General features: G+C 49.8%; 1 protein-coding gene across 2 annotated transcripts; it reads right to left on the bottom strand.

The window, feature by feature from the left end:
• Window positions 1–691: 691 nt before the first annotated feature.
• Window positions 692–25,346, bottom strand: COL6A2 (collagen type VI alpha 2 chain). Of its 2 annotated transcripts, none has more exons than XM_039701010.1 (28): window positions 25,077–25,338; window positions 20,894–21,031; window positions 19,613–20,211; window positions 19,130–19,150; window positions 18,389–18,454; window positions 17,926–17,979; window positions 17,800–17,844; window positions 17,596–17,622; window positions 17,241–17,267; window positions 17,064–17,108; window positions 15,726–15,779; window positions 15,255–15,317; window positions 14,931–14,993; window positions 14,357–14,446; window positions 13,509–13,571; window positions 13,077–13,139; window positions 12,890–12,952; window positions 12,362–12,424; window positions 11,879–11,929; window positions 11,497–11,532; window positions 11,057–11,119; window positions 10,751–10,813; window positions 10,520–10,555; window positions 10,254–10,299; window positions 9,977–10,129; window positions 9,353–9,805; window positions 9,037–9,075; window positions 692–2,056 (listed from the first exon to the last, which is right to left on the bottom strand). In XM_039701010.1, the coding sequence occupies exons 2-28, from the start codon at window positions 21,000–21,002 to the stop codon at window positions 1,449–1,451; spliced, it is 3,063 nt and encodes a 1,020-aa protein (XP_039556944.1). In that variant the 5' UTR covers window positions 21,003–21,031; window positions 25,077–25,338; the 3' UTR covers window positions 692–1,448. The 2 variants fall into 2 exon arrangements, with proteins under 2 accessions (XP_039556944.1, XP_039556945.1); XM_039701011.1 differs by lacking the exon at window positions 692–2,056 and adding an exon at window positions 5,120–6,395 and having other exon boundaries at window positions 25,077–25,346.
• Window positions 25,347–25,923: the final 577 nt, after the last annotated feature.

Genomic DNA, 25,923 nt, shown 5'->3' on the forward strand with positions numbered 1-25,923 from the left:
AGCAGAGGGAGTGGCTGGGGGATGCTGTAATTATGTGGGCTGCCATCCTCCACGCTAGGGTAATAATTTATAGGAAAAAGGTCACCATGGCAGAGGGATTCTCCCATGAACAAATGAGGAGCATGAACAGCTGGAAGTGTTCAAGACCAGTGCTTGGAGCAATTTGTGTCCCTGCCCATGGCAGGAGCAGTGGAATGAGATGATCTTTCAGTTCCCTCCTAACCCAAACCATTCTGTGATTCCATGATTATCTGGATTTACCAGCTTGAAACCAGGAGAATCAGCTGCTCACTAAAAATAATTTAAAAAATCCTCACTGTTGCAGCCCAAATTGCTGCTAGTAAAGTCCAGGGTAAGGAAGCAAAAAGGGCCTTTGCATAATATCCACAGATGTTTAATTCAGCCGCACAGTAACATGTTCAGGTTCCAGGCACGCACACATGGAGGGTCCATGTTTTTCTCCCCAGGGGCCCGGGGTCACCCTGGTCTTGGGGCAGTACAAAGATGAGGGACAATCAGGGAATAGGGAAGGAGTGGCTCAGGGACACAGGAGCAGACACAGGAACAGGGGAAGGAGCCGATGGGATCTTATCAGCTTTTTGAGGGAATTGCCTTGTGTCTCCCTAACCTAGGGATCCCCCTCCAGGGTCTCCACACCCCACAACTATGGAAAAAAGAAGCTTTTTCAGGATAGGTTGGAAAAGGTTTGTTTATTTTTGCAGACAGCACAATTTGAGTTCAAATCTGGGCATTGCTCAGCAGATACTGGTGGGAGGAAGGTACCATGAATGCTTTGAGCATACTGGGATGACTGGGAGGCAGCTCTGGAGGCTGTCCAGTATTTTGTTGATGCTGGGAATCATGCTGCCCCTCTCAGCTGAAATTCTGAGTGCAGTAATAGATGAGCAGCTTCTGATGAAGGGCAGAATAACAGAAGGAATCAAGGCAGGTATGGCCCACAGGAAAATAATGATCTTAGAGATGATTTGCAAAATTTAAGACAGATAAATCCCCCAAAGGAGCATCTGTGGAAGGCAGCAAAACCTCTCACACCATCCCACTGTTCACAGAAAGAAGGCACTGAGAGATATTGAGAGTTTGACTTATTCATTGGTCCTGCTACACTGGAAAGGTTTCTTCCATCTCTTATAAGCCCTCCTAGGATTACAGTACATACACAAGTCATGGCTTGGTGTGTGCAAAGCTTTACAGAAGTACTTCATATGGCTCTGTATCCTGCTTTGATCTGGGTTTTAATTAGCACCATAAATGTAAGATACATGGCTCTTCATCATGAAAATCAATAAAGAGCTCTGGATTTTGGTTAGAAAGGAGGATCCAGAGGGCAAGTCTTCAGGGCTAGCAACCATACAGGGGGAAGAAAATACAACAGGTAATATCAGGGGTGTGTATATCAGTGAGAGAAGGATTGTGTGCGTGCCCTTCTTTTAACAAATCCACCGAATGAACCTGTCGAAGAAGCTGGGCTGGGAGAGGCTGTCATAGTCCTTCTCCCGGAAAATGGCTGCCCGGTCCCCAAGACCAAGCTTCAGCAGGACATCCATGTCCACATCACTCCCCAGAGCCACCACCGTGGGCATGACATCTTGCTTCTTCATGGAGTTGATGGCCTCCTCCAGGTTCTTGCTTCCTGTGATGCCGTCGGTGATGAAGACGAAGGAGAGCTCAGCATTGCGCCGGGCAAGTCGCTGCCCATTGCCTGGGCTGAGCACAATGTTGTTGATGGCGTGGATGATGGCTGACCCAATGTTGGAGGATGAGTCTAGGTACTTGATCTGTGCCAGGGCGTCAGAGATCTCGGTGAGGTTGTGGGTCAGCGGGAAGACCACGTTCTGGTCCCGCTCACTGCCGTATTGCAGCAGCGCGATCCGGGCATTCATGTGGTCGCTGCTGCTCCGGGCCAGTGTCAGCTGCCGGGCCACACCCTCCACGAAGCGGTGGGCACTCTGGAAGTTCTGCTCCCCGATCCTTTCCGAGCCGTCCAGCAAGAAAACGACGTCAACGGGGCGCTGGGTGCACTGGGCTACAGCAAGCTCTGCAGGGGGAAGAAGAAGACAGGAGCTGGGAGGATGAGAAGACTAAGGGATAATTTGGGTTGGAGTTGCCTCTGTGCATCCTTGTCCAAAGAAAGACCAGCCCAACCCCACTACCAAAGCCTGTCTTTACAGCTTGAAATGTAGGAGCTTTGCTTTTGATGCCCTCAGCTACTTGGCATTTAATTAATGTTAATTCTGGGGCTGATCCTTGTGAAGTTAGACAGGTCTGTGCATTTCAGTCCCAGAATTACGCCCACTGCCCTACATCAATTTCCAGCTCTTATTTGTGAAAGGAATATCCAGAGATTAATGGCAAGCAGCACCTGAAAACCTCTCAGTTACTTCGGGAGAGTGGTTTACTGTCAGAGTTACTCTTATCATAAAATCATAGAATCAGAAAATCTCAGAATGGTTTGGGTTGGAGGGAACCTTAAGGTTCATCTTGTTCCTCCCCCCTGCCATGGGCAGGGACACCTTCCAGTAGACCAGGTTGCTCCAAGCCCAGTCTAACCATACAGAATATATGAATATATGCAGTGAATAAACTCAGGAAGAAACAAAAAGGAGAAGAAAGTAGCTATCTTTTGAGTCAGCTGATAGGGACCATTATTTTCTCCTTTTCCTGTAGTTATGTGCATTGCATTTAGTGTTCCTCTGGGTTCCTCCTGAGCTGGCAGAAGGACAATGCCCATAGCACTCTCAAGCAGTTCTGTGGGTCTGAGACTGAATCTTGAAAGGGTGAAGTCCCGAAGATGCTGCCACGTTGTGTTGCATCCCTGGCAAAGAATAGGAGCTTCTGGAGCAGCCCCACCTTGAGCATCCATTTCTGGCAACAAAGGGTAACCTTGGACGTAAGAGTGTAACGTTAGATTGAATTTCCACACTATGAGCAAATCCAGCCTGACAAAGAGCTTCCCTAGAGCTGAACAGTGCTTTTGCCAGGGTTCAGCACAGAACTGGGGAATCACAGAATCTGAATGGTTAGAAAAGCCCTCTGAGATCCTCAAGTCCGGCCATTAACTCAGCACTATTGTGTTAACCTCTAACCCATATCCCTAAGCACCACATCACGTTTTTTGAATGCTTTCTTGGATGATGACTCCACTGTTTCCCTGGGCATCCTGTTTCAGAGCCTGAGCACCCTTTCACTGAAGAAATTCCCCCTAATATCCAATATAAATCTCCCCTGGTGCAACCTGAGACCATTTCCTTTTGTCCTCTCACTTGTTACCTCCCCTCTTTTAAAGCAATAAAGGCACATACTCACCTCTGCCCAAACTTCTGTGAGAAATGTTGTGTAAAGGCACGTTGATGCTGCAGTTCCTGGTACACAGGCACTGCTGCCACAAGGATACCTTGCCTTGGCAGCACCTGCACTTCTGGTCCTCACCTGCTCTGAGCAGCCGTGGAGGGGGAAAGGCAGGAAGGAATCCCCCTTGCAACCACACAGCCCAACACCTATGTGAGGGTCTCTGAAAGCAGGTGGGAGCAGGGGCTGTGCATCATGTTGGGGCAGTGTTAACAGCCTCCCCCAAGGCCTGCCCACATGTTTTTTAAGACAACAAGAAAGACTGAAAAACTCCTGGCTAAGCAGAGGGCAGCATCACTCAATGGAGCTTCAGCGAGAGCGTAGTACACATCTGATAGGAGCATTCTCCAGGCTCACTGGTCAGCCCTCACAGCTGGAGAAGGCTGCCTTCCAGTGTTTGATAAGGTGCCTTTACATACGTGTTATCCCAAGGGAATGTGAGGCAGCAAGGCCTTGGGTTTGTCCTGTTCAGTGTCAGGCTCTGGTTGCAGCTTGTTCCCATTTCTGAGAGGCTGAGGACCTGAGCACCCTTTCCTGCAGCAAGATTCTCATCCTAACTGGAAGAGAAGCACTCAAAGGCACCACCATGAATTAGGCCAACCAATGCTGTCGTGCTTTTAACTGGTGCATTGGTCTTTTTTGTGTGGATCATGAATGCCTATGGCTCACAGCTGAAGATGTCTAACAAAGGCAACACAAATAATCAGAAATATCATTGATTTTTCTGCCTTTAATGTGTGCAGAGCAACCCCACCCATTCACATCACCTTCCTGTTTCTTCTAAAACCTGAGGAACTTGTATTTCCTCTATTCTTACCCAGAGTTGATAGTGGAGATGAAAGTGAGGTGGGGACTGATGTCCCAGACCTTTTTGGGGTTTCCCCCCTTCCCAGCCCCTCCTGTCTTTGGGAAGGCGTGGACCATCCTTTACACAGCTCCTTATCTTTCCTTGCTTTGCCCAAGAGCTTCACTGAAGGAACTGCTACTGTGATGAAATCCATCTGGTTTTATCAGAGGGATTAGCTAGGATTATGCTCAAAAAACCACTCCTTCACCAATTTGCCTCTAACAAGAACAAGCACAAATACTCCTCATGCAAAGAGATGTTTTCTCCCTCTACCCACCTCTAAAGAGCTGAAGGTTTTTGAGAGGTAAAAAACTTTGTTTCTAATGTTTTTCTAGCAATAAATGGCCACTCTGTGATGAAATTAAATAAAATCAACACCCCTTTAGCTGAAATCTTCCCCAATCCTTTCTTTCTTTGTCAAAATGTCCCAGCCCTGGGATCTTATCGAATCAGTGAGGTTTGGGAGCTTTTCCTCTGCCATCATGGCTGAAGCAGCTTAACTACTCTGAGTTCAGTCCTGCATCCCAGCAGGCTAAGTCACACTAATTTTGCAGTAAAAAATTCAAAAGAGAATAGGGAGTTTGGCTTTGCACAGACTCTCTGGAATATGTGAATTATGACCAGAGTCAGGCAGAGGCTTATCTTTTTGCTTTCACTTAAAACACAGAGCACATCGTGGAAAGCCCTAAGAACTCTTTTCCCTCTATTCTGCACTGATAGCAGTAGAGTTCTCTGAGCAACTTGTCCCTGGGAAGAAAAAGTGCTGAAACCCTGGGGGAGCACTGCAGTAAGTGCAAAGCGGGAAATTCCAATGGCTGAGCTTGGCAACTGGCTCCACTTTTTACACCTGGAAATATTACAGCCACATTCCTGAAGATGGAACATCTCCCTTCTGCCCATTAAATATGACATTTGATCATTGTACTTTATTGCAATAATACCATGTCAGTCAGAGTAAGCGCTTCTACTCCTGTGTCTGCACACAAAATCCCACTACCTCTAAATAGAGCTTGAGAGCAGTAAAACTGGAGGTGGGAATGGCACTGGCCTGCCTGACTTTATGCAACCAGGGGCAGCTGAGCGGATGGAGATACCAGACCTTTTCTAAACACACATACCTACAGTGCAGATGGTGGCTCTACGGTCTCTGAGCCAAAGCAGCACTGGGTGTGGATTGAGTAGGCTCTGCTACATCAAGTTTGCTTTTAAACAACTCACATCAGTTAAGGAGTTTTGCTTTGGACCACCTGGCCCCATGTGACAGAATATCTGATTTTGTATATGGACAGGTACATGTTGTGGATTATGACAGAGGAAACACAAATGTACAAACAGAGAAAAAGGCCAGGGAAGCTCACAAAACTTCTGAGAGAAGCACTGCCCAGGTGACAGCACTCCCTATAGAAAGGGAGGGTTGCTCCCTCTGCCATCCTGCTTGCTCTTTCCCTCCACATCCCCAGCTGCCCACAAGGGGTTCCACAGAGGCACTGTGGTGAGCAGAGATGCATCTTGCTTAGTCAGCCTTGCAGGACCCACAGAGAGCCTGCAGTAACTGAGAGAGAGGATGCAGAAGATGCTTTGGAGGGGGTCCGCAAGGACATATGCAGGAAGGTGCAGGGAAAATGCATCATTAGGCTCTTGGCAAAAAAGCAGCAGACAAAGCAAGAGCATTCCTTGATATTGCTGGGGAAAGCCACCATGGTGGCCAAGCTGGAGGGAACTGCTCCTTGTGTCCTGTCCCCAGTTGAGTGCAACCAAGCCATTCCATTGCCTCTGTCTCTCCTGAACTAAAAGCATCTTCCCCTGTGCTGTCCCCTCTGCCACACAGGAGCAATGAGTTCCACCTCCACTCAGCCTCCACCTCCATGTGACCCACAAAAGAGGTCTCAGCACAGCCCTAGCACAGTCTCTGGGTCCCCCACAATCTCACTGTGCACCATTTTGAAGGTGTCAATGAACAAGTCCATCCACTCTTGCCGCTCATTTCCAGTGGCAAACTTGGCTTTTTCGGCAGTAAAGGCCAAAGTGGCCACCAGCTGGGTGTACATGCTGGGGTCCCGGGATTCCCGCGTGGAGTTTAGGAACTGGGCGATCGAGTGTATGGTGCTGGGGAAATCTATGTTGACTCCCTCTTCCATGGGGTGGAAAATAAGTGGGTTTACACTCCCAGGGTTCCTGTCATCTGCAAGTGAGCGTCAAAAGAATATTTTCAGGGCTTGCTAGCAATGGCTGCGTCTCTGAAAGCTACCTGGCTTTCCTACTTGCACTGCACCAGAGAAGAGCAGAGCTAATGAGGACAGGAAAGTAAAGACCAAAGTCAGATTTTAAATCTTTCTGCCATTTGTGTCTAAGGAACCATGAGAATTGCCCTGAAATCTTTCATACATCAACTGAGCGACTCCAGCAAATTACACAGAACCTGAACTCCCCAGTTCCTACTGATCCGGCATAGGCACGATGGAGAAGGAGCAGTGCTCATTTCCTTCTGCGGATGGGATTCAGCCATCATGTAGCTTAGGACTGTGCTATGTGCAAACTGCCCACATGATGCTGTAAGGCAGAAACACATCTAAGGACAGCATTATGTGACCTCCTTGCCTGGTCCTCAGCCTCAGGGCAGTAACTGCAGTCAAAATCATGTGGTGTCTGGGCTTGTCAGAACCCTGAGAGCCTCTGTCTGCACCTGGCTGTGCATTTAACTGTGAATTTAACTTTGAATAAAACCCCAAAGCTCAGAGCAAAGCCTTTTGCATCAGTTAGCAAGAGCCTCCCAGAATGTCATGCGGTTTCTATGAAGCAAGTAATTAGTTCAGATTTGCTCAGTGTTCAACCCTCCAGCATCCTGTTAGCAGTAACTGATGAGAGACAAGGGGCTGTGCTGAAATGGGAAAATCTCAGGTAAAACCCTGAGGCAGCATGGGGGGAAGACAGGCTCTATGTGGTACCTGTCCTTGCCTTGTGCTCCTGGCATTACCCAGGTTGAAGCTGGGGCAGTTGATTTGCCCCTTCAAGTGTCAGAACCACCATACTGAGCCATGGGGCCCAGAATGTGGCTGGTTTAGCTGCCTCCCTGACCTGTCTGTCTGGCTAGTCCACAACACATGCATTGGATGTGCACTGGCTCACTCACACTCCCTCTGAAGGGCACCGTCTCCACCCAGAGGAGCTGCATGGGAATTGGCACAAGCTCATGGGATGCTCTGAAAGAACCAGAGAAGCCCTGGGCCTTGTCATGTGCCTTATGTCCCATTCTATGCAACACGTTCCCTTGCCACTAGGGAAGTGTGACCACTGCACATCCTTCTGAATGACAGCAGTGCAGCATGGACCAGCCAGTGCAGTGGGTGGGAAGCTCTTTGCCCAAAGACTCCTGAACTTATTACTTAAAATTTCATCTACCAGATCTAGAACAACTTTTGCCCATGCTGAAAGGGTACTTTGACAGGAGGTCAACCTTACCCAGCCACATCACTCTACCTGCCAAGTTGTCAGGGTCTTGCCTGCACTTAGCCTGGTTTGTGTATGGCATGGCTTAAGGGATTCACTAAAGATGGAACCCCCTCAGATGCCTCCTCAAGCCATTCCTGTTCTGGTCCCCAGGGCTACCAGACACCAGTGATCTGTTCTGACCTTGCATCAGGAACAGGAACACCCAACTGCACTACAAGGAAAGGACTGATAATTTTGCCCTGCTTTGCAAGGCTTTGATGGCCCAAGCCCAGGAGAAACAAGTGTGCCACTGCTTGTGTTCCTCAAAAATGGGAAGGCTGCAAAGACCAAAACCTTTGAAGACACCTGAACAATCATCAGTGTGGCCTGGGTATTTCACCTCCTTGTGCACAGATTTGCAGGCAGAGCTCCTCAAAGGACACAGCAGAGAAGCTCAGCATCATGGTTGCACACTGTGTCCCCAGTATGGCCAGGTGCAAATACTCAAAATACCAGCAAGAGATTTTAGACAGGAATAATTATAGATTTTCTCTGGATTTCTGTGCATCCTGGTACCAGTTTTCCTTTCCTTTGCATGGAAACAAAGGGAATTACTTAAAAATGAAATTTGATATTCTGTATAAAGCTCAGTTGAAGCTGGGGACTGCCACAAAAACATTAATGGTAAGAGAAGAGATAAAAATTGCAGAACAGGCAAAACTGTGGTCCTCTATAAACTTTGTGTATCAGCACGGAGTTCATCTATAGTATTTAAACAGACACTGGGATTCAGACAGATAGGATCTCTAGGAATTTGAGATGCACATCTGCCCCTAACAAGCAAAATGTGAGCCAATAAAGCTACCTTCAGCACACAGAGCACCAGAGGATCCTTACTGTCTTTTCCTTTAATACAACACCCTGAGTTAATTGTTAATTAAATACAGCCAGCATTAGAGAAGACAAAGCTTTAGGTCCATCCACTACATTGCCATTTTCCAACAGTCCCTAAAATCTGCTCTGCCTGTCACTCCCACAGAGCATTCTGCTAAAAAGGTCATGTGAGTGGGTGTTAGCAAGGAGATTTTTGACTTGAGTTTGGAGGTCAAAACCTGGTGGCTCCCAGGAATTTGGATGGGGAGAAATATCAGGGATGAGCCATGCTGGTGCACTCACACAGTGCACACGTACCTACCTGTGCAGAGAACTCAGAGACAGGAAAAGAGCAGGACATGAAACCCTGGAGCCTCTCTTTGCGTAAAGTAACACTATTTCCCAAACTCCTGCCTTCCAAAGGGATTGAACAGGGTTGCACGCCCCTCTCCTACTCCTGACCATCATGCAGTCTCCCCCCAGAGTATGTGCAAATGGCATGAAGCACTTGTAATGTTTACCTGTCTGACAGGGCAGCTCGGGGCAGATGACCTGTGGATCTGGAAGCAAAAGAAACAAGGAAAAAATGAGCCATGTGTTGCCATCCTCTTTCACAGTTTGCACAGTCAGAGTGCAGGACAAGATCTATTACAAGGAACACCAAAGGACTGCCCCAAAAGGTTGGTCTGTATCTGAGGAAGGACTCTTAGTTCAGGGCTAAGCCAGACCCCACTATGGATGACCCAGCTGTTGGCCAATTTACTGGGACACATCTCTGCCCCCTTCCCCAAACCCTGGGGCTCAAAACTCCAGCTCCATGCAAAGACAGGGACAGACCTGGGCAGAGCACATCCTCCATCTTGTCAATGAACTCCTCTGCCACTAGGTCTGAGAAGAGCCTCATCTTCTGGACTCGCTGGGGTTCGTTGCAGGCAATGGAGACCAGGGTCTCACTTTGCTCCGGCTGGTCGAACATGTCTCCTATGCCGATGGTGTTGACCACCACATCTCTACCACAAAGAGCCCCCAGGTTCTTGTCATCGTCCCGGGGGTCATAGCGCCCGTCTGTGATCACCACAGCGAACACTTGGGCTTTCTTTCTCCTGCTTTCCTTGATGAGCTTGTTGTAGGCAAACTGAAGGGCGGATGGTGTCCAGGTGCCTCCAGCGATCCACTCCAGGCGCTTCACTGCTTCCTTGAAGCTCGACAGAGAATCAATGCGCTCATCATCAAGCTTGATGGCTTCAAAAGTCCCCTCGTGACTGTACTGTACCACCCCAACACGGGCACCTGCCAAAAAAGTGTCATATTACTTGGCTTTGCATCCTTGAGAAAAAGTAGAGAGAGTCAAAGAGCTTCCCAATTGGTCTGAAAAGACGTGGAAAATTGCCATTGAGGTTGAAAGGATCCAAGACCCTTTTCTTTTCCTCATGCCCCACTGTGTCCCCACAGAGTCCAGACCTGTCTGTGACTTGGGGTCCTTGGCAATGGAGCCCAGCCTGCTGACCACGTTGATGACAAAATTCTTCTCCAGAGTGAAGTTGGTGTAGCCGATACTCTCGGAGCTGTCTATAACAAACATGATGTCCAAGGCACCACAGCGCTTCTCACAGTCTGAGGAGAGGGACAGGGGGAGGGAAACACAGGGTCAGTGATGCTGGGAACCTTCTGGTTACCCCCTGTCACAATCCCTCATGTGGTTTTTCCCCTTCCCTGGGGAGAGGTGATATCAGCTCACCACAGCATCCGCACGTCTCTCGCACGTAGGTCATCACGTCGCAGTCCTGCCAGGAAAGGGGTGCAGTGTGAATACTTCCCTCTAAAGTGAAGGCTCCCCTTTCCCTTCCCACCCAGACAGCCCTCTCCCTCTTTCCCCCGCTCCCATGGGAAGCCACAGGCCACCTCTGCCAGGCAGCAGCAGGACCTGATGTCCTGTTTTGTTCTTAGGCTATGCACAGAAAAGCCATGATTGCCCCAGGAGGAAGAGTAGCAGGGGTTACTTACAGTCAGACCAGGATCTCCTGGTGGGCCAGGGATCCCCTGTAAGAAGAGCACAGGGATTTCAGGCACAGTTTTCCCAAGAGTTCTTTTCTTGGGAACTAGATGTCAGAGCCATAAAAAATGTGGCCTTTTGCAGAAGGGGAGGGAGAAGGCCCACTGTGAGCCAGTGGACACATCTGGCAGCTGTGTCCCCTCCAACAGTGTCTGCTCAGACACAAGGCAATGGGACTGTACCTCAGGGCCTGCTTCACCAGGTGGACCACGCTGTCCAGGCTCTCCTCCTGGGCCAGGATCACCCTGGGGAAGAAGTAAAGAAGAGTCAAATATTTCCTGGGCAATATTGGTAATGCAGTCCCTGGTGTTCAGGACCCCTCCTGACCCCCTGGTCACCCCCAGCCCTGCTAAGCACAGTCACCAGCCTACCACACCTGAGCCTGAGGACAGGGATCAGGCAGAGACCAGCAGTGTCATCCCCAGCACGCATGGCAGCAATGTGGGAGGGAGACACTGACCCTGGGGCAGTACAGGGAGTTTGCTTACCGGCTCCCCCTTCTCTCCTTTGGTCCCTTGTACTCCTTTTGGTCCAAGCTCACCTCTTCCTCCCTGCTCGATGGAAGAAGAAACAGATCCGGCATGGAGCACATCTGGATGTGCTCAGGCAGAGGCTCTGCTGCATCACAAACACATGCCTGCCTGGCCTGAGAGAGCATGCTCTAAAACAGCAGCCCAGAGCACAGCAAACAGTGTTTATACAGGCATTAACAAAAAAAAAAAAAAAAAAGTTCTGCAACACATTTTTCATATGATTTCAAGAGGAGATGGGCTTGGGAGATATAATCAGGCTCCAGCTGCCAGGAACATCCAAGGTAGTTGCTGGCAGAGCTGGCTCCTTAGTCATTAACCCAGAGGGCTGGGAGACAACTCCTTGGCATTCCAGTCAGTACAAAAAAAAAAGAGTTGATGGAGACAAGCACACTCACCTTCGGTCCTGGCTGCCCCTTCTCACCCTTGTCACCCTGCAAAACGAGAGGAGGAAGAGGTTAGCTGCTGTCCAGGACTAGCCCCACACTGTGCACCAGTACACTCAAAGATTGCAGTGAGGGGCAAAAAGTTGAAGAGCAGCTGTAGCATCAGGCTGATGCTTGAGGGACCATCACCATGACTGGAGCTGGGTGCCCAGCACCTGATAGACTGTGATCAGGTTCAGTCCTCATGTTGAACTCCCTTTCTCCTTCACAGGCTTCACACATCTCTGACCCTGAGCATTTTTCTTCCTCCTTCCCTGTTTTCTCATTCGGTTAGTATCCAACAGAAACAACCACTCAAACAGGTTTCCTCACGTGCTGGATGAGGAATACGTACCTGAGGTCCTCTGGGTCCAGGGTAGCTAAAACCAGGCCTGCCTCTGTCACCCTTGGGTAGAAAAAAAAGACTCATGAGATACCAAACCTGGCCCTTCTGACCTGCTTCTGTCTGTGACAGTTATAGCCATTTTCATCTTCTCTGGGTGTGAGACACCACCAGGAGCCAAGGCTTCTGCAGCTGGCCCTGAAGCACTGGAAACAGCTTTGCAGAGCAAGGATTTGAAAGGTCTTGGGGATGTCATGTGCCAGGGATGCCCTTAAGTTTGCTCAGAGTGAGGAGTGTAATCAGAGCTGCCTTGGTTAGAGAAAGAACTACATCTCTGCCCCATAGGGAGGCTCAGATGTGATTCTGTTTTTGAGGCACACAAGTTTCTGCCTACTTCTCTCTCTCTTTTTTTTTAATTTTTTTTTAAATAATAAATAAGTAAATAGGAACACAAACCTGCCTTTCCAAATGTAGAGGCTTATTAATGAGCTTTACCTTTGGTCCTGGTGGTCCAGCATCACCTCTTGGGCCCAAGTCACCAGGGTCCCCACGTGATCCCTGCAGGACAGATTTGGGAAGAAGGCAGGAAGTGAGTGAGGATGTTCCCTGCTGCCCCCCAGCACACAGGGGACTGTGCTGGAGAAACCAGCTCTCAAGATGATGCTGCAGGACCATCTTCCTTGCTGGTGAGTTTACTGTGGCAGTGACTGTCTCAGCAGTGGGGTTCCCATGTCCCACAGAGCCACCTGGATGTCACAGCACTACTGCCACAGTGGCATGTAGACTAAGCACAGACCCAGGACAAACAGATGCTTGTGGAGTCCCTTCTTCTCTCTCCCCAGTGACCCACCCCCTCTAGAGATCCCTTCCACATTGTCATGGAACACTTGATTTTTGATCCTCCCTGAGAGAAGGTCATGCAGGTTCTCCTTGGAAGAGACAGTGCAGGCAGCTTGTGTCAGCAGGGCAAGTTCTCACCACAGAAGGAGGGCATGGTCACACACATGCCCAAGTGTGACTTACTATCCTGCCTGGCTCTCCCACAGCACCCGAAGGGCCTCGGGGTCCTGGTAGTCCTTGTTCTCCCTGCACAGCAAAGAAAGACACAAGAACACACAGTGCATGAGGAGGAAAGCCAGGCAAGCTGCCCTGGATGGCATCAGTGCTCCCCCTTCCTCCTGGCTGTCACCAAGCCTTGCTCCATGCTTACCCTGGCTCCTTTGTTTCCAACCTCACCAGGCAGGCCACGAGTACCCTCTGGACCAGGATCTCCCTGTGAGAAGGGAAAGATATTCCTGGTCAGGGATGTCTCTAATGCTATCTGTGTGCATGGCAGTGCTCCATGATGCCCTTCCCAAACCTGGAGTTTCTTGGTTTAAAGCAGTGTCAGGGCAGTGTGCCCTCTGAATGTGTGTCTCAACCTTGAGGTTTGTTGCCCTTCATCCCCTCTCTGGACCAAACCCTGGAGGACGAGGCTGTACCTGGTGCCAGTAGCACAGTGGGAGCACAGCACAGTGGGATCTTCATTCCCAGCTATGATGCTGCATGGACACTGCATGGTTGGGCTGTAGCACATCACATACACCCCAGTCCTATACATTTGGGGCTTATTTGCAATAATCTGGGCATTTGCTTCACTCACCCTTTCTCCTATGCCTCCAGGAGAGCCTTTGCTGCCTTTCGTCCCTGGATCTCCTCGTCGCCCCTTGGCAGACACAGAAGTCACATAAATGGGGTGAGAAGATGGATGTCACCTGGGCAGTGACCCCTGGCTGCCCTCTCTCCTCCCTCTGGGCCCAAGAGATGTACATCTGCCCACTAAGCAAGTGTGCTCCCAGCAGCAGGGGAGCAGGGATGCCCATGCTTCCTTTTTGGGAAGCAACAGCCAGACTGTTGTTTCACCACAAAAATACCTGGTTCATTCCCTCAGAGTTAAAGACTATTATTTACTTCCAGCTCATTCAGTGTTGCTTTCCCCACCGGATCTTGCACAAGGGGACAGGCTGGCTGGGTTCTAGCCCCTTGGTGCTGGTGAAGCTGTGCCAGGCATCATCCCCTCCAACCCACTCCCCAGAATTTGCAGTGCCCTATCATATTAGCTTGGGTCTGTGTGACACCACTGATATGTGGCACTGCCCTTTTCACAGAGCTCTGCCATAATGACCACTAGATTCTCTTTGAGATTCTTCAAGGAGCCAGAGGTTTGGGGAACTTGCCAGAGTACAACCAAAGTGTCCCTGAGCATCCAGAGAGGCCAGGAGTGTGTGGTTATGTGGGAACACAGGATGTTTCTCTAAGGTGAATGGTTAACATCAGGCTTAGGATTATGGGAGTTCTGCTCTGTGAGGATGGGAGACACAAGGAGATCAGTATCTGCACATCCTTTGGGATGCGCAAAGCAGGACAGGGGAGTTTCTCAGCACTCATCCATTGAACTGCCTCAGGTTCCTGTAGTGTGCCCAATGCCCAGGGATCTATTCAGCCACTTACAGCCTCTCCTTTGGGTCCAGGAGGTCCCACTTCACCTTTCCTTCCCTTGGTTCCAGCAGGCCCTTGAGCTCCAGGGTTGCCTGGAAGTCCCTTGGAGAAGAAAAAGAAATACAGTTTGTTGGAAGAGAGGTCAAGGTGCGCACACACCTTCCATTTTTATCGTGGGTCAAGCAGTCCTCCTCAAGCAGAAATGTGGATGAGAACCCAGGTTCTGCTTCCACACACCTGGCATGCTCACATGGCACTGCCATGAGCAGGGGCTCCAGCCTAGAAGTAGAGTGATCCCGTGTCACCTTCCCTCCATCAGCTGACAACAGGTTTGTCAACTGTTCCTTACAGCATCTGTCCAGTCCTGCCCAAAGCCAGAGGGGCTGTGGCTGCCCCATCCCTGGTAGTGTTCCAGGCCAGGTGGGACAGGGCTTGGAGCGACCTGGGCTAGTGGAAGGTGTCCTTGTCCATGGCAGGGGGTGGGACTGGATGAGCTTTAATGTCCCTTGCAGCCCAAACCATTCTGTGGTTTTATGAACAGCCCACAGTAAAACCCTGGAGACATTTGAAAGCAGTATGAACCTACCGGGCTTCCTTTTTCTCCTGGAGGCCCCAGGGGTCCACTGCGACCAGGCCGGCCAGCATCCCCCTGAAACAGCCAGAGAGGCAATGGTCATTGCCTGCCTCACCAGCACATTGCACCACAAGTAGCCCAAGGAGCAAGTCCAGCAAAGCCCTTCTCTCAGCTCCTGTGCCTGGTGATGAGATCCAGACCCCAGAGCCTATGAGCTCCATAAGCAGTAAAGGATTTAGGATATATATATATATGTAAAAATACAGGGAATGGTGTTTAGCTGTCCCTACTGGCTACTTCTGCCCACATCCTTCTGTCTGTCCAGTGCACGTGTACCTTTATGCCTGCATCTCCTCTTTCTCCTTGGTCTCCTGCATCTCCTGGGTAGCCATCAGGGCCCTGGGGAGGGAAATGACAAAGAACCATGCACTTCACACTGGGAACACTTCCATGCAGAATAAATAAAATAAAACTTTCTAATCAAATAACATTTCTAAGCCAGTGCTTAGAAAGTTGCTCTAGAGGCTAAAGTAGTTTTTGCTTATTGCTAATGTTGATGAAAGGGAAAATTCCTCCTCCCTGTGTGGAGGGAAGGGAGACTGGGGGCTCCCAGCTTGCTTGTCCATGGAAAGGAGGCACAGAAAAATCAAACTGTGGTCCCCAATCCAGGGATCCCAGGTCTGAGGTCAGATTATACATCCAGTAGGAAAATGGACTGGTATCCTCTCACTGGCCATCTTCCTACCTATGTACCTCACTCAGCAACTACATGACTGCTGTGCTGGTGAAAGAGTAAAGCATTCCTACCTTGTCACCAGGGTCACCCTTGCATCCTGGTGGTCCAATTCTCCCGAGCCTGCCCTGGAGAGATTACATGCCAAAGGAAAAGACTGAGAAGTTATAGGTGGCTGAAGGAAAAACACAGCATTTCTTGCTGACAGTGAATAACGTTAGCATCATCTGCTGACCTTATCTGTCAACAGCTAGAGAATAAATAGCAAGTGTATTCCTTGAACAGGGAGAAAAGCGGAGAAGAAGAAAGTAGACTAAAGGAAATCAGGCAGGCTCATCCCATGAGTGTACCCTGAGAGATGGGAATGTCCCTTGAGGCTGGGTTTGGTGGTCACTCGTGTTCACGGTTGTGCTTCTCCTCTCTTATGCCTCTCCTGTCAGAGCAGCTCAGGTGTGCAGCAACCACTCTGCCTGACAGATGCCGTGAGAGAAGGGACTGCCTTGCTCTGTGTCCCAAAACAGCTCTGTCACTGAGACAGTGCAGTACTGAGTGTGCTGAGACAGCTCTGGGACAGAGGCTGGGAGGAGCCGAAGGGCTTTAGTGCTTTTGGAGTGGGGAGGATTGAAGGATGTTTTAGAGCTTCAGCAGCACTTGAGGAGTTACTAACTGTTACTACCCACAGATACACTGGGGGCTGGGTATAGGAAACTGTGCAAAGCCAGGGTGTGCTGGCCAGTGGACAAAACCAGGGACTTTAAATTTGTCTTTAGAGCTTTAATACTAAATACAAGCTGTGGTTTAGAGATGAAGTGACAAACTGCCCTGAAAACCAAATTTCTGGGAAGCTTTCTGTGTCTGTGTCCTGTAGGGCTCACTAACACCCAGGATACAGTATCTACACCCAAATTATCTGGCCTTATCACCTTCTCAGCAGGAGCACAGACTGGGTCACACATCACAGGTCCTGCAGAGAACTTGCTGACCGAGGGACAGAATTTAATGGCATGGAGCTGTGTGGGGGATGTAGACTGGATATTAGGAAAAGTTTTTTTCCCCCAGAGGGTGGGGGGGCACTGGACAGGCTCCCCAGGCCCCAGTCCTGCCACAGCTCAAGGAGAGTTTGGACAACCCTCTCAGGCACAGGGTGCAATTGTTGGGGTGTCCTGTGTGAATTGGACTTGATCTTTGTGGGTCCCTTCCAACTCAGCATATTCTGAGATTCATTCCTGCGACCTGAAGTACTTCACACATTTCTACAGAACATGCAGAATAATGTACAGATAAGTTCACAGGAACCTCAGCTGGAACAGAAAGGCAGCATGAGGGAGAGAAGAAACTAAACAGCCTGTGGGGATGAGAGAGGGTAAAGAAACGGAACAGCAGCAGTGACATTACAGGGTGCTCCCAGTTACCTTCTGTCCATCTGTGCCATTCCTTCCTGCCAAGCCCGGGGCGCCCTTGGATCACGGCGGGGGGGGGGGGGGGAAAAAAAAAAGGGGGGGGGGGAGAAAAAAGAAGAGGGATCTATTAACACACAGTCCAAGGGTTTGGGAGCTGGAAATACGTGCAAGTTAAATGTTCTTTCTTACCCTCCGTCCATCAGATCCAATTTCTCCCTGGGACAGAAGAGGACAGGAAGTCAGACATTGCCTGCATCCCCCACCACCCCGCCCCTCACTTCAGACCCCATCCCCACCACCTGCCTCTTGCCCTCCATTTCTCCATTTACATCCTAAACCCATTCCCGCTTCACCAGCCCGTGATCAAAGCCTGAAGGAGGAGACAGGCTTTGCAATGCCCTTGGAAATCCCTTCCCAGGTCCACAATTACATTAATATGTTAATGGGGTTGCTACCCTTCCCCATCACAGCTAATCTCTGTGCATCAGAAAGGAGCGTGGTCCCCGCCAAGTGCCAGCCAGCCATTCTGTATCTTGTTTCTCACCTTCTCTCCTTTCAGCCCTGGGACACCCTGGACAAATAAAAAAAAAATAAAAATCCCCGTGTTAGTGCCTGGACAGTCAGCAGGAGCTGAGCGCAGGGGTCTGGTATGGGAAATGGGCAGGTGTAAGGAAGAAGCAATGCTCCCCTTGCTTTACCAAAAATCAGGGAATGCAAAGAGCTCAGCCATCTGCTATGTGATTCTCACCTTGGGACCAGGGTATCCGATGGGACCTTCAATACCCGGGTCACCCTTCGGGGAGGAAAGCACGGAGAGTTAGCCTCAGGTCATCAGAGATGTAGCAAACTGAAGGGAGGGTTTTCCACAACTCACCTGTCGTCCCTTCAGCCCGGGGGAACCTGGCTCACCCATGTTCCCCTTTGCACCCTAAAGAAAGGAAAAACGCAGCATAAGTACAGGCTTGCTGCTGACTGAGAAAATGGCAGTTTCTAGGAGATCAGAGCACACAGAGCTGGAGCAGGAGAGTGGGACACCCTTGTGCATGTGAGAGCTCTGCTCTGAGAGTGGGGAACTCAGAGGAAACTGCTGCCTCAGCCCCGGTGTGCTCAGGTGCTCTGGTGTCTCTCTGCATGGCTGGCAGTGCATCAGCCTCGGCACAGACAAGGGCACACCAGTGCTACCTGTGTCTCCCAGGGCCAAGACAGATGCTGGGGGGTATTTCCCATCTGGGTGCTACCTGGGAAGGCTGCTGAGATGAGGTGAGGTCTAGGGCATCCTGCAGTCGTTGAGGCAGGCAGGGGCATTATTGCCTTTCCCACAGCTAAGAGTAACTTACCTTCTGCCCTCGGTATCCCTTGGGACCAGGTGGCCCTGCAATCTCCAGGCAGCTCATCTTGTAGCACTGAAATACAAGAAATTAAACTGAGGTACTGACACTGTGCATCCCAAATTCAGCTTAGCTCTGCACCCACAGCTCTCCACATGCTTCTCCCCATCAACTCAGGGCTTGAAGCAGCAACAGGGCTGAAGCAGCAACAGGGCTGAAGCAGCAACAAGCACACAAAGAAGTGCAGCCCGTAAATTAAGAGTGAAAATTTGCCATGAGCATGTTCATTATAGCTTGGCTCTAGGCCCAGACTGGAAGAACAAGACTGCCAAGTGTTAGAGGTGGTGGGGGCTTGCTCATCTGCAGTCATCATGGGACTGGCATGTTCTTTGGAGCACCCCCTGCACAACCTCCGTGTGCCAAACCCTGCCCCTGTGGTACCAGCAGAGCAGGAGCTCCAGCAGGGGTTGAAGCAGGAGGCACTTATGTAACGTGTCTACAAAGTGAAGAAATGAGTCTATTCTATAGACCAGAACCCACAGCAGGTGAGGGGGAAGCAGGGAATGAGTCCAGTGTGCCATTAGAACCCCTGGATAAGAGAATGTGTCTCTAGACTCTGGCCTGATCCACAGGTGGGCAGGGATCCATCCCATGCATGTCCATGCTGTTCTGGGGTCTGAGCTGGTCTGCTCTAACTGGGGCAAATTAAACCTGTCACGTGCCAAAGGCATAGAGATGCTGCTCACTCACCTCGCCGTAGGCTTCGTGTTTCTGAAAAGGAGAGAACAGGAGGAAGAAGATTAGTTAAGGTGCTCAGTCCCACGGGGGAGACAGCAGTTCACCCTTGGAGGGGAGTGTGGTGGTAAGGGAGAGGAGGTGGTAAAGGACCCCTGACTGTAAAGACCTCTGGAGAGGCCCTGATTAACAGCGCCTCACAGCTGGAGTCTCAAAGACCATACTGATGGTGAGCATGTGTCTCAGTGTGGCACACTCTTCCACATGCCCCTGGATGGGGAGCAGGCTGGGGTATGGCCTGGTCTTCAGCAAGAGCCAGGACTAGGATGTCAGCCTACCCAGACATGCTGGGAAACAGAGACACAAACCAAGGCTAAGTACCAGAAAAAGGCTCCACTTTCCCTATGAGGGGTTATCTCCAAAAGCCGACAGAAGGGAAAGCATCCCCCATCTGTGAAGTGCTCCTCTTGTGCCCCCTGTTCCCCTCCTTGCACCTACCATAGCCTGGATGATCCTGTCAATGGTGTTGACATCAATCTCCAGGGTGTCCCTCTGGGTGATGGCGTAGTTGTTGCGGTACAGCTCGTGCGGCAGGTTGGCGATCTCCCGCAGACCCTGCTCATACACCTTCTCACTGGGGGCCACCGCAAACAGCTTGATGCCCATGTCTCGTGCCCTCTCAGCCTGCATCTTCATGCCCCCACAGGGGCTTCCCGTTACATGGCCGTCGGTGATGACCACCGCAAAGTTCACGCCGTTGGCCATCTGGGTCTGGATCTGCTGGGTCATATTGGAGATGGCACAGTCTGTGAAGGTGCCCCGGCCCAGGTAATTGATGGCAGACAGCCTGGGCAGGTAAATGTCTTTGCTGCTTGTTAAAGGGCTGTAAATTTCTACCACGTCTGAGTAATGGAGCCCACCAAACTGCCAGGTGATGTAGACTTGGTTCTGGTAGAGCTCGCTCTCCAGTTTATCGATGAACATGGGGATGAACCTCTTTATTTGGTCCACGAGGCTCTGGATGGGCACAGTCTGCAGAGCCACGCTCTCGGAGGTGTCAATGATGAAGTAGACATTGATGGGGCAGTTCCTCTTTTCTGCATGGGGACATTTATTCAGACCATGTCAGAGCACTTCATGCACCCCCTTTCCTGTCTCCCAGACACCTGGACCAAGTGTGATGCTGGGAAAAGCACAAGTCCCACCTAGCTCTAGAAGTGACACTTGTGTTTGGGTCAGATGGTTCCCCAGTGACCAGGACTTCTAAGATCTGCTATAGAATCACAGAATAATTAAGATTGGAAAAGACCTCTAAGATTATCAAGTCCAACCATTAATCCAGCACTGCTCAGTACTAAATCAATCTTGAAAATCTTGCTTTTTTTGGTAAGAGTCAGGCTGGACCCATAAATCACCTCTGCAATGTAACTGAAAAGTGAGGAAATCACCAGATTTAAAGTGAACAATTTTCTGGCATCAGATAGAGAGCTGACTGGTGGAGACTGACGGGTGATTGTTACTGCACCTGCTGGGAGAGACCACCACTGGCAGACCCCAACTCTTCCATGTCTAGCTCTATGCACTCTAAAGCAAACCTGGAAACGCGATTCTGGGTGGAGGATGATGTTCTCCACAGATGGACTTTTACCACAGGAGTGCAAAGGGCCAGGGGAGATGGAATGTCCCAGTATCAGTTCCTGGCAAGCAGGTTCTACAACTGAGCACTGTCTTTGTTAAAATTGCTGCCCACAAAGGGGATAGAAATTATTTAGTTAATACCTGCACAGGAGGTAGGACTGACATCTCCAGCATCCACATCAAGCTGAGCTGCGTGAAGAGGAACTAGAGCCACACAGAGGAGAGTGGGAAACAAGGCTTGTCCAAACATCTCAGCGGTTCCTCAGGATATTCAGATGCCTGTGGCAAAACACAGATTACATGTTGCACAACCTCCTGACTCTGATGGCATGACACAAAGCCAACCAATGCTCCCTGTAAACCCGTGGAGTGAAAGGACAAATAAAAAAACCAGCACAACTCTTGAAGAAATGCACATCTTCATTGCTCAACCCATCACCACACCTCCAAGGCCCAACTCCATGTGGGAATTTATTTTATGTAGGGTTATGACAACTTAAAGCAGCAGAAGAGTTAGAGATCTAGTCTGAAAAGTTCTTAGGAAAGGTACAAAGGTACATGGGATTTGAAAGGATATTCTCAGGCAACATTCAAACAACACTTGTCACCATAGTGGAATATGGAGGAAGGGCAGATGCTCACCTTTGTGTCTAGAGGACCCCAGAAGCAACCAACATGGCCCTGTGGTGGCCCAGAGATGCTTCTCTGCATGGTAGCCAACTCAACGCTAACCAGAAAGGGGCATGTGAGATGTCTGTTATGAAAAGAAGATCTGAATCCTGTCCAAAAAGACAGTTTCTTTCTTGAATTTTTTTTTTTTTTGTTGTTGTTGTAACTTTTGGAAGAGTGCAAGGCTTGAAGGGACACTGAGCATGCATTTGGTGGCAATGGCAATGCAGGGAGAGGGCAAGTGAGCAGTGCAGATGAGTTCTGCCACAGCTGACTGAGGAACAGCCTTACTGAAGAATACAGGCAACTCAGTCCTCCCTGGCATCCCTTGCGACCTCTCTCCACATGGTGCCCTAGCTCTTGTCTGGTGGGACATGTCCCCTTCCAGTTTACAGTGGCAGCTGCAGTGCACCACAGGCTTCTGCAAACTGGTTTATGCTGCAAAGGTAGGTGTCAGTGCTGCTGAGACCCTACAACAGTGACAGCCCTCCTCCGCACTAGGGCTTGTGCTTATGAAAGAATTTGGATTCTTCAGTCTAGAAAAGGAAAGGCTTTTGGGTGACCTTACAGTATTGGCTGGTACCAAAAGGGGCACCAAGAGAGCTGGAGAGGGACTTTGGACAAGAGCCTGAGTGGTAGGACAAGGGGGAATGGCTTCCCATTGCCAGAGGGCAGGGTTATGTCGTGTATCGGGAAGAAATTGTTCCATGTGAGGGTGGGGAGGCCCTGGCACAGGTTGCCAAGAGAAGCTGTGGCTGCTCCATCGCTGAAAGTGTCCAAAGGCCAGATTGGATGGGTCTTGGGGAAACCTGGTCTAGTGGAAGATGCCCCTGCCCATGGCAGGGAATGGGATGGGATGGCATTTCAGGTTCCTTCCAACTCAAACCATTCTACGATCCTATGATGTCCCTGCACAAGTCAGTGTGGCTAAATTTCCATTGTGCTGCAGAGAATAAAAGTGGTATGGTCAGGATAAAACACTTTCATGCTAAAAGGGGGTTTTAGTTAAGATCAAGATTTCACCTCTCTAAGCCTACTGCAGGCTTTCCTTGTTTTATTTGCCCTTCATAAAACAGGGCTGCAGGAGATCCTGATTTTTGCAGGATGCAAGAGCTTTGAGCCTTCAGACAGCACCATTTTAGAGCCAGTCTTTAGCTGAGGAAGATGGAGACATTAACTTTTGAACAGGCTGGGAGCACTGAGGGCTTTGGCCAAGTGTCTGACTCATCATTGCATTGCATTTAACCACCTCCCTCTCTCCCTCCTTCTTTCCCTGTGTGTGTGGGTGGGAAGGCACTGTAGAGCAGAGCAGTTGGCCTGCACGGGCAACCACGGCCAGCTCTGGCATAGGACAGCTCCTGCCCAGAGCCCCTGGGGCCTGGGACTGGGTCAGTGAAGCACCACAGCCTTGGGGGCTCCATGGGCAGAACAATGAGGCAGAAAAGTGACTCCTGAAAACACAAGACAACTCACTTCCCTGGGGTCCTCTTGCACCATCTCCTCTTTCCCACTCTGCACCCTAAACTACATTAGTCTCTTGCTCTCCCAGCTTCCCACTTGATATCAACCCCCCTGGATACATGGTGGGGGCTGTTGGGAGCTCCAGTACCCACCTCAGGGTGTCCAAGGCTGGGGTGGGCGATGCTGCCCATTTTGTCATCCTCAGAGCACCACCAGCTGTTGTGATGCTTTTGCAAACCCTGTCACATTAGATATTTGACTTAAAGTCCCACCTGCTGCTGAAAGATGCTGAGATGGAAACCTCAGATTTCACCAGTATTTCAGACTGTTTTCTGTATGTTGAATGCAATTTTTGAACACAAACAGTTCAAACAACAAATGCAAAGAGCAAACTGGGAGCTGACTCATAATGCCTGAACACTTGGGTCTGCCCATCCTGTTCTTCCTTGGCTTTTCTCTCTCTGCCAGAGCAGGACCTTTGTTCCTATGAGGCCTTCTCTCAGTATTTATATTTTTGAGTGTATCACCTCTTTCGCCATGAGATGCACACAAGGGAAAACCAATAAGAAATCTCAAGCAGTGAATCCTCTGAAAAAATTTTGATGGCACTGTTTTGCACCATTCTCCCTGAATGAGGGTCTGTGCTCCTACCTCACGTACAGAAAAATGCATAGTCTTTGCTGGTCCCACACATAGATCCCAGGTGACCTGGCTGTTACACACATAACTGAAAAATACATGGATTTATCTAGTCAGAGCCCTGCAAAAGAGTGGCCTTGCAGGAGGACCCAAGTTCTCTGCTTGCTTCTCTTCCAGCATGAGCAACTGAACCAAAAGTGATATTATGGCAAAAAATTAACTTGCAGTGGCTCAAATGTGCAAATTATATCTGGTTATTTGTGCTCTCACATCTGAGTGGAAATCCCAATTACTTCTTTGAGCAGATCCCAGTGCAGTGGAAATGTCACCTCATGCCCCTGGCCAGGCAAACCCATGGTCTGCTTTATCCTACACATTTATATTCCTGAATTTTCCCCTGGTGCACTGTGTATGTCTCCTCCAACACCAGAACACCCATTGTAACTGACCCAACTGTTCCCCAAATTCGAAAAAATCAAGATGTTCTGCTCTCTAAGCTAACACTGCCTTCAAGGAACTTATCTAAAGCTACATAAATATTTAAAGCCACACAAATTGCATTCCTCTCAAGAAAGGAGAGTTATGCAGGCTGTGCTAAAATATGCGGAATAAAGTTTGAAGCCTCCCTGCTGCTCAGTCCCAGCATTTTCCATGGCCATGCCCAGCATGCAATGCCTGTGGTGTCACTCGCTTGTGCATGCAACATTTTCTCCACTCAGATGTTTGATAAATGAAACTAGAAAGGAAAAATATGTCCTATTTGGAAAAAAAATCTCATAAATGCACCTCCTCTTCCTTCCCGATTGTGTGCCTGTGGTTTGCACGCTGCACGAGGAGGGAATTTCAGTGCTGGTTGCAGCCACCACACAAACTTGTCTTGTAAATTTCATCCCTGGGCAGAGCACCCGGGGGAGATGTTTCAGCTACAGACTCCTGATCTTCTCCAGGTCTTCCAATATAATTATCCAGGGATATCAGCCATGGAAAACCTGGTCTGCAGGAAGGCTAAGGGAAGCAAATCCCTGCCACCAAGTGCAATGAATTCCCAGGCATTCCTAAATGTGCTGCCACCTCCCAAAATAGAGGAGCTTGTGCTGATGTAATTCAGCATAAATAGGAGACAGGAGCCACAGGTGAGTCAAAGTCATATCTTCCGAAATCCCAAAACTCAAGGGGAAATCACACAGCAGAGCAATTCTCTACCCTGCTGCTATCACTTCCCTCTAGCTGCTGAACTAATCCATCCCCTTCAACTGAGGGATTTTCTAGACCTGTGGCCCTGGCAGTTTGTGGCCCACAATACTTGCACCTGGAAAAAAGACCCCCAAAACCTTGGAAAAACACCCAAACTAGCCAAGAGCTGAAAGTAAAGGAAAAATTTATATTCTCTTATAGCATGTACTGTCTAAATGTGAAATAGGCACCTTGCTGGAAGGCTGGTAAGCAGCAGCAGGCACAGGCTGAAATTTCAGACAGATTTCTGTTCTTCCCGGCTGGAGTTCCGTCAGTAAGTACCCAGAGAACCCCTGGACTCGGAGTGAAAAAGTCTGCCTACCTGGAAAATTAGGTCATCAAAACTTCTCCCCCAAATCCCTCTGCAACGCAAGGGAAAAAGGGCTCTGTGGAGTGGCCGGAGTCAGGAAGGCGCCCGCATCCCCGGCTGGAGGGTGGCTCCGGGCTCTGGCTGCTGGGATGTGCAGGATGAGGGACCGGGAGGAGCAGCGGAGGCGTCTCCAGCCCAGTCTCGCTATTCCCCGGCCGTCTGGAACTGCCCTCCGAGTTCCTCCTCCTCCGAAATCGTCAGTCTCGTTTGCAGTAGCTCCGAGCATCCACGGAGAGTCACTGTGGGTCTACCGAGACCTGGCAGGGTCCCCTCCCCTCCGCTCCCGCGCGGCTCGGGGTGGGCTGGGTCGAGGTTGTCTCCTCTGGAGCTGAAGAGATCTTTGTTTGACGCGAACTGGAAGAAGTCTCATTTTTCCATTATGAGAGGCCCCTTTCCGGGATTGGCATTGCTGCCCCACATCTTTATTTATACCATCAAATAGTCTTTCTCTTTCTTCCCCCTGCTGTCCTGCTCCTCTTTCCATTCTAGTAATGTGTCCTGGGTGGAACAAATGAAAACAAGATTTCAATAAAGAGCAGCTTGCCCAGAATCGAGGAATCATTGCCCTTGCAAATATGCAAGTCTTCCTCGGAGCCAGACGAGACTGAATATTGCCAGTTTTTAATAATTAATTTCTGGATTTGGGTTTATAGAATCATGGAATCAGGGAGTATCCTGAGTTGGAAGGGGCTCACAAGGATCATTGAGTCCAGCACCTGGCCCTACACAGAACAGCACCAAAAATCACACGATGTGCCTGAAAGCATTGTCCAAACACTCCTTGAGCTCAAGAACTTTG

Source organism: Passer montanus, unplaced genomic scaffold (assembly GCF_014805655.1).
Source record: "Passer montanus isolate IOZ18808 unplaced genomic scaffold, ASM1480565v1 scaffold147, whole genome shotgun sequence".
Classification (NCBI taxonomy): Eukaryota; Metazoa; Chordata; class Aves; order Passeriformes; family Passeridae; genus Passer; species Passer montanus.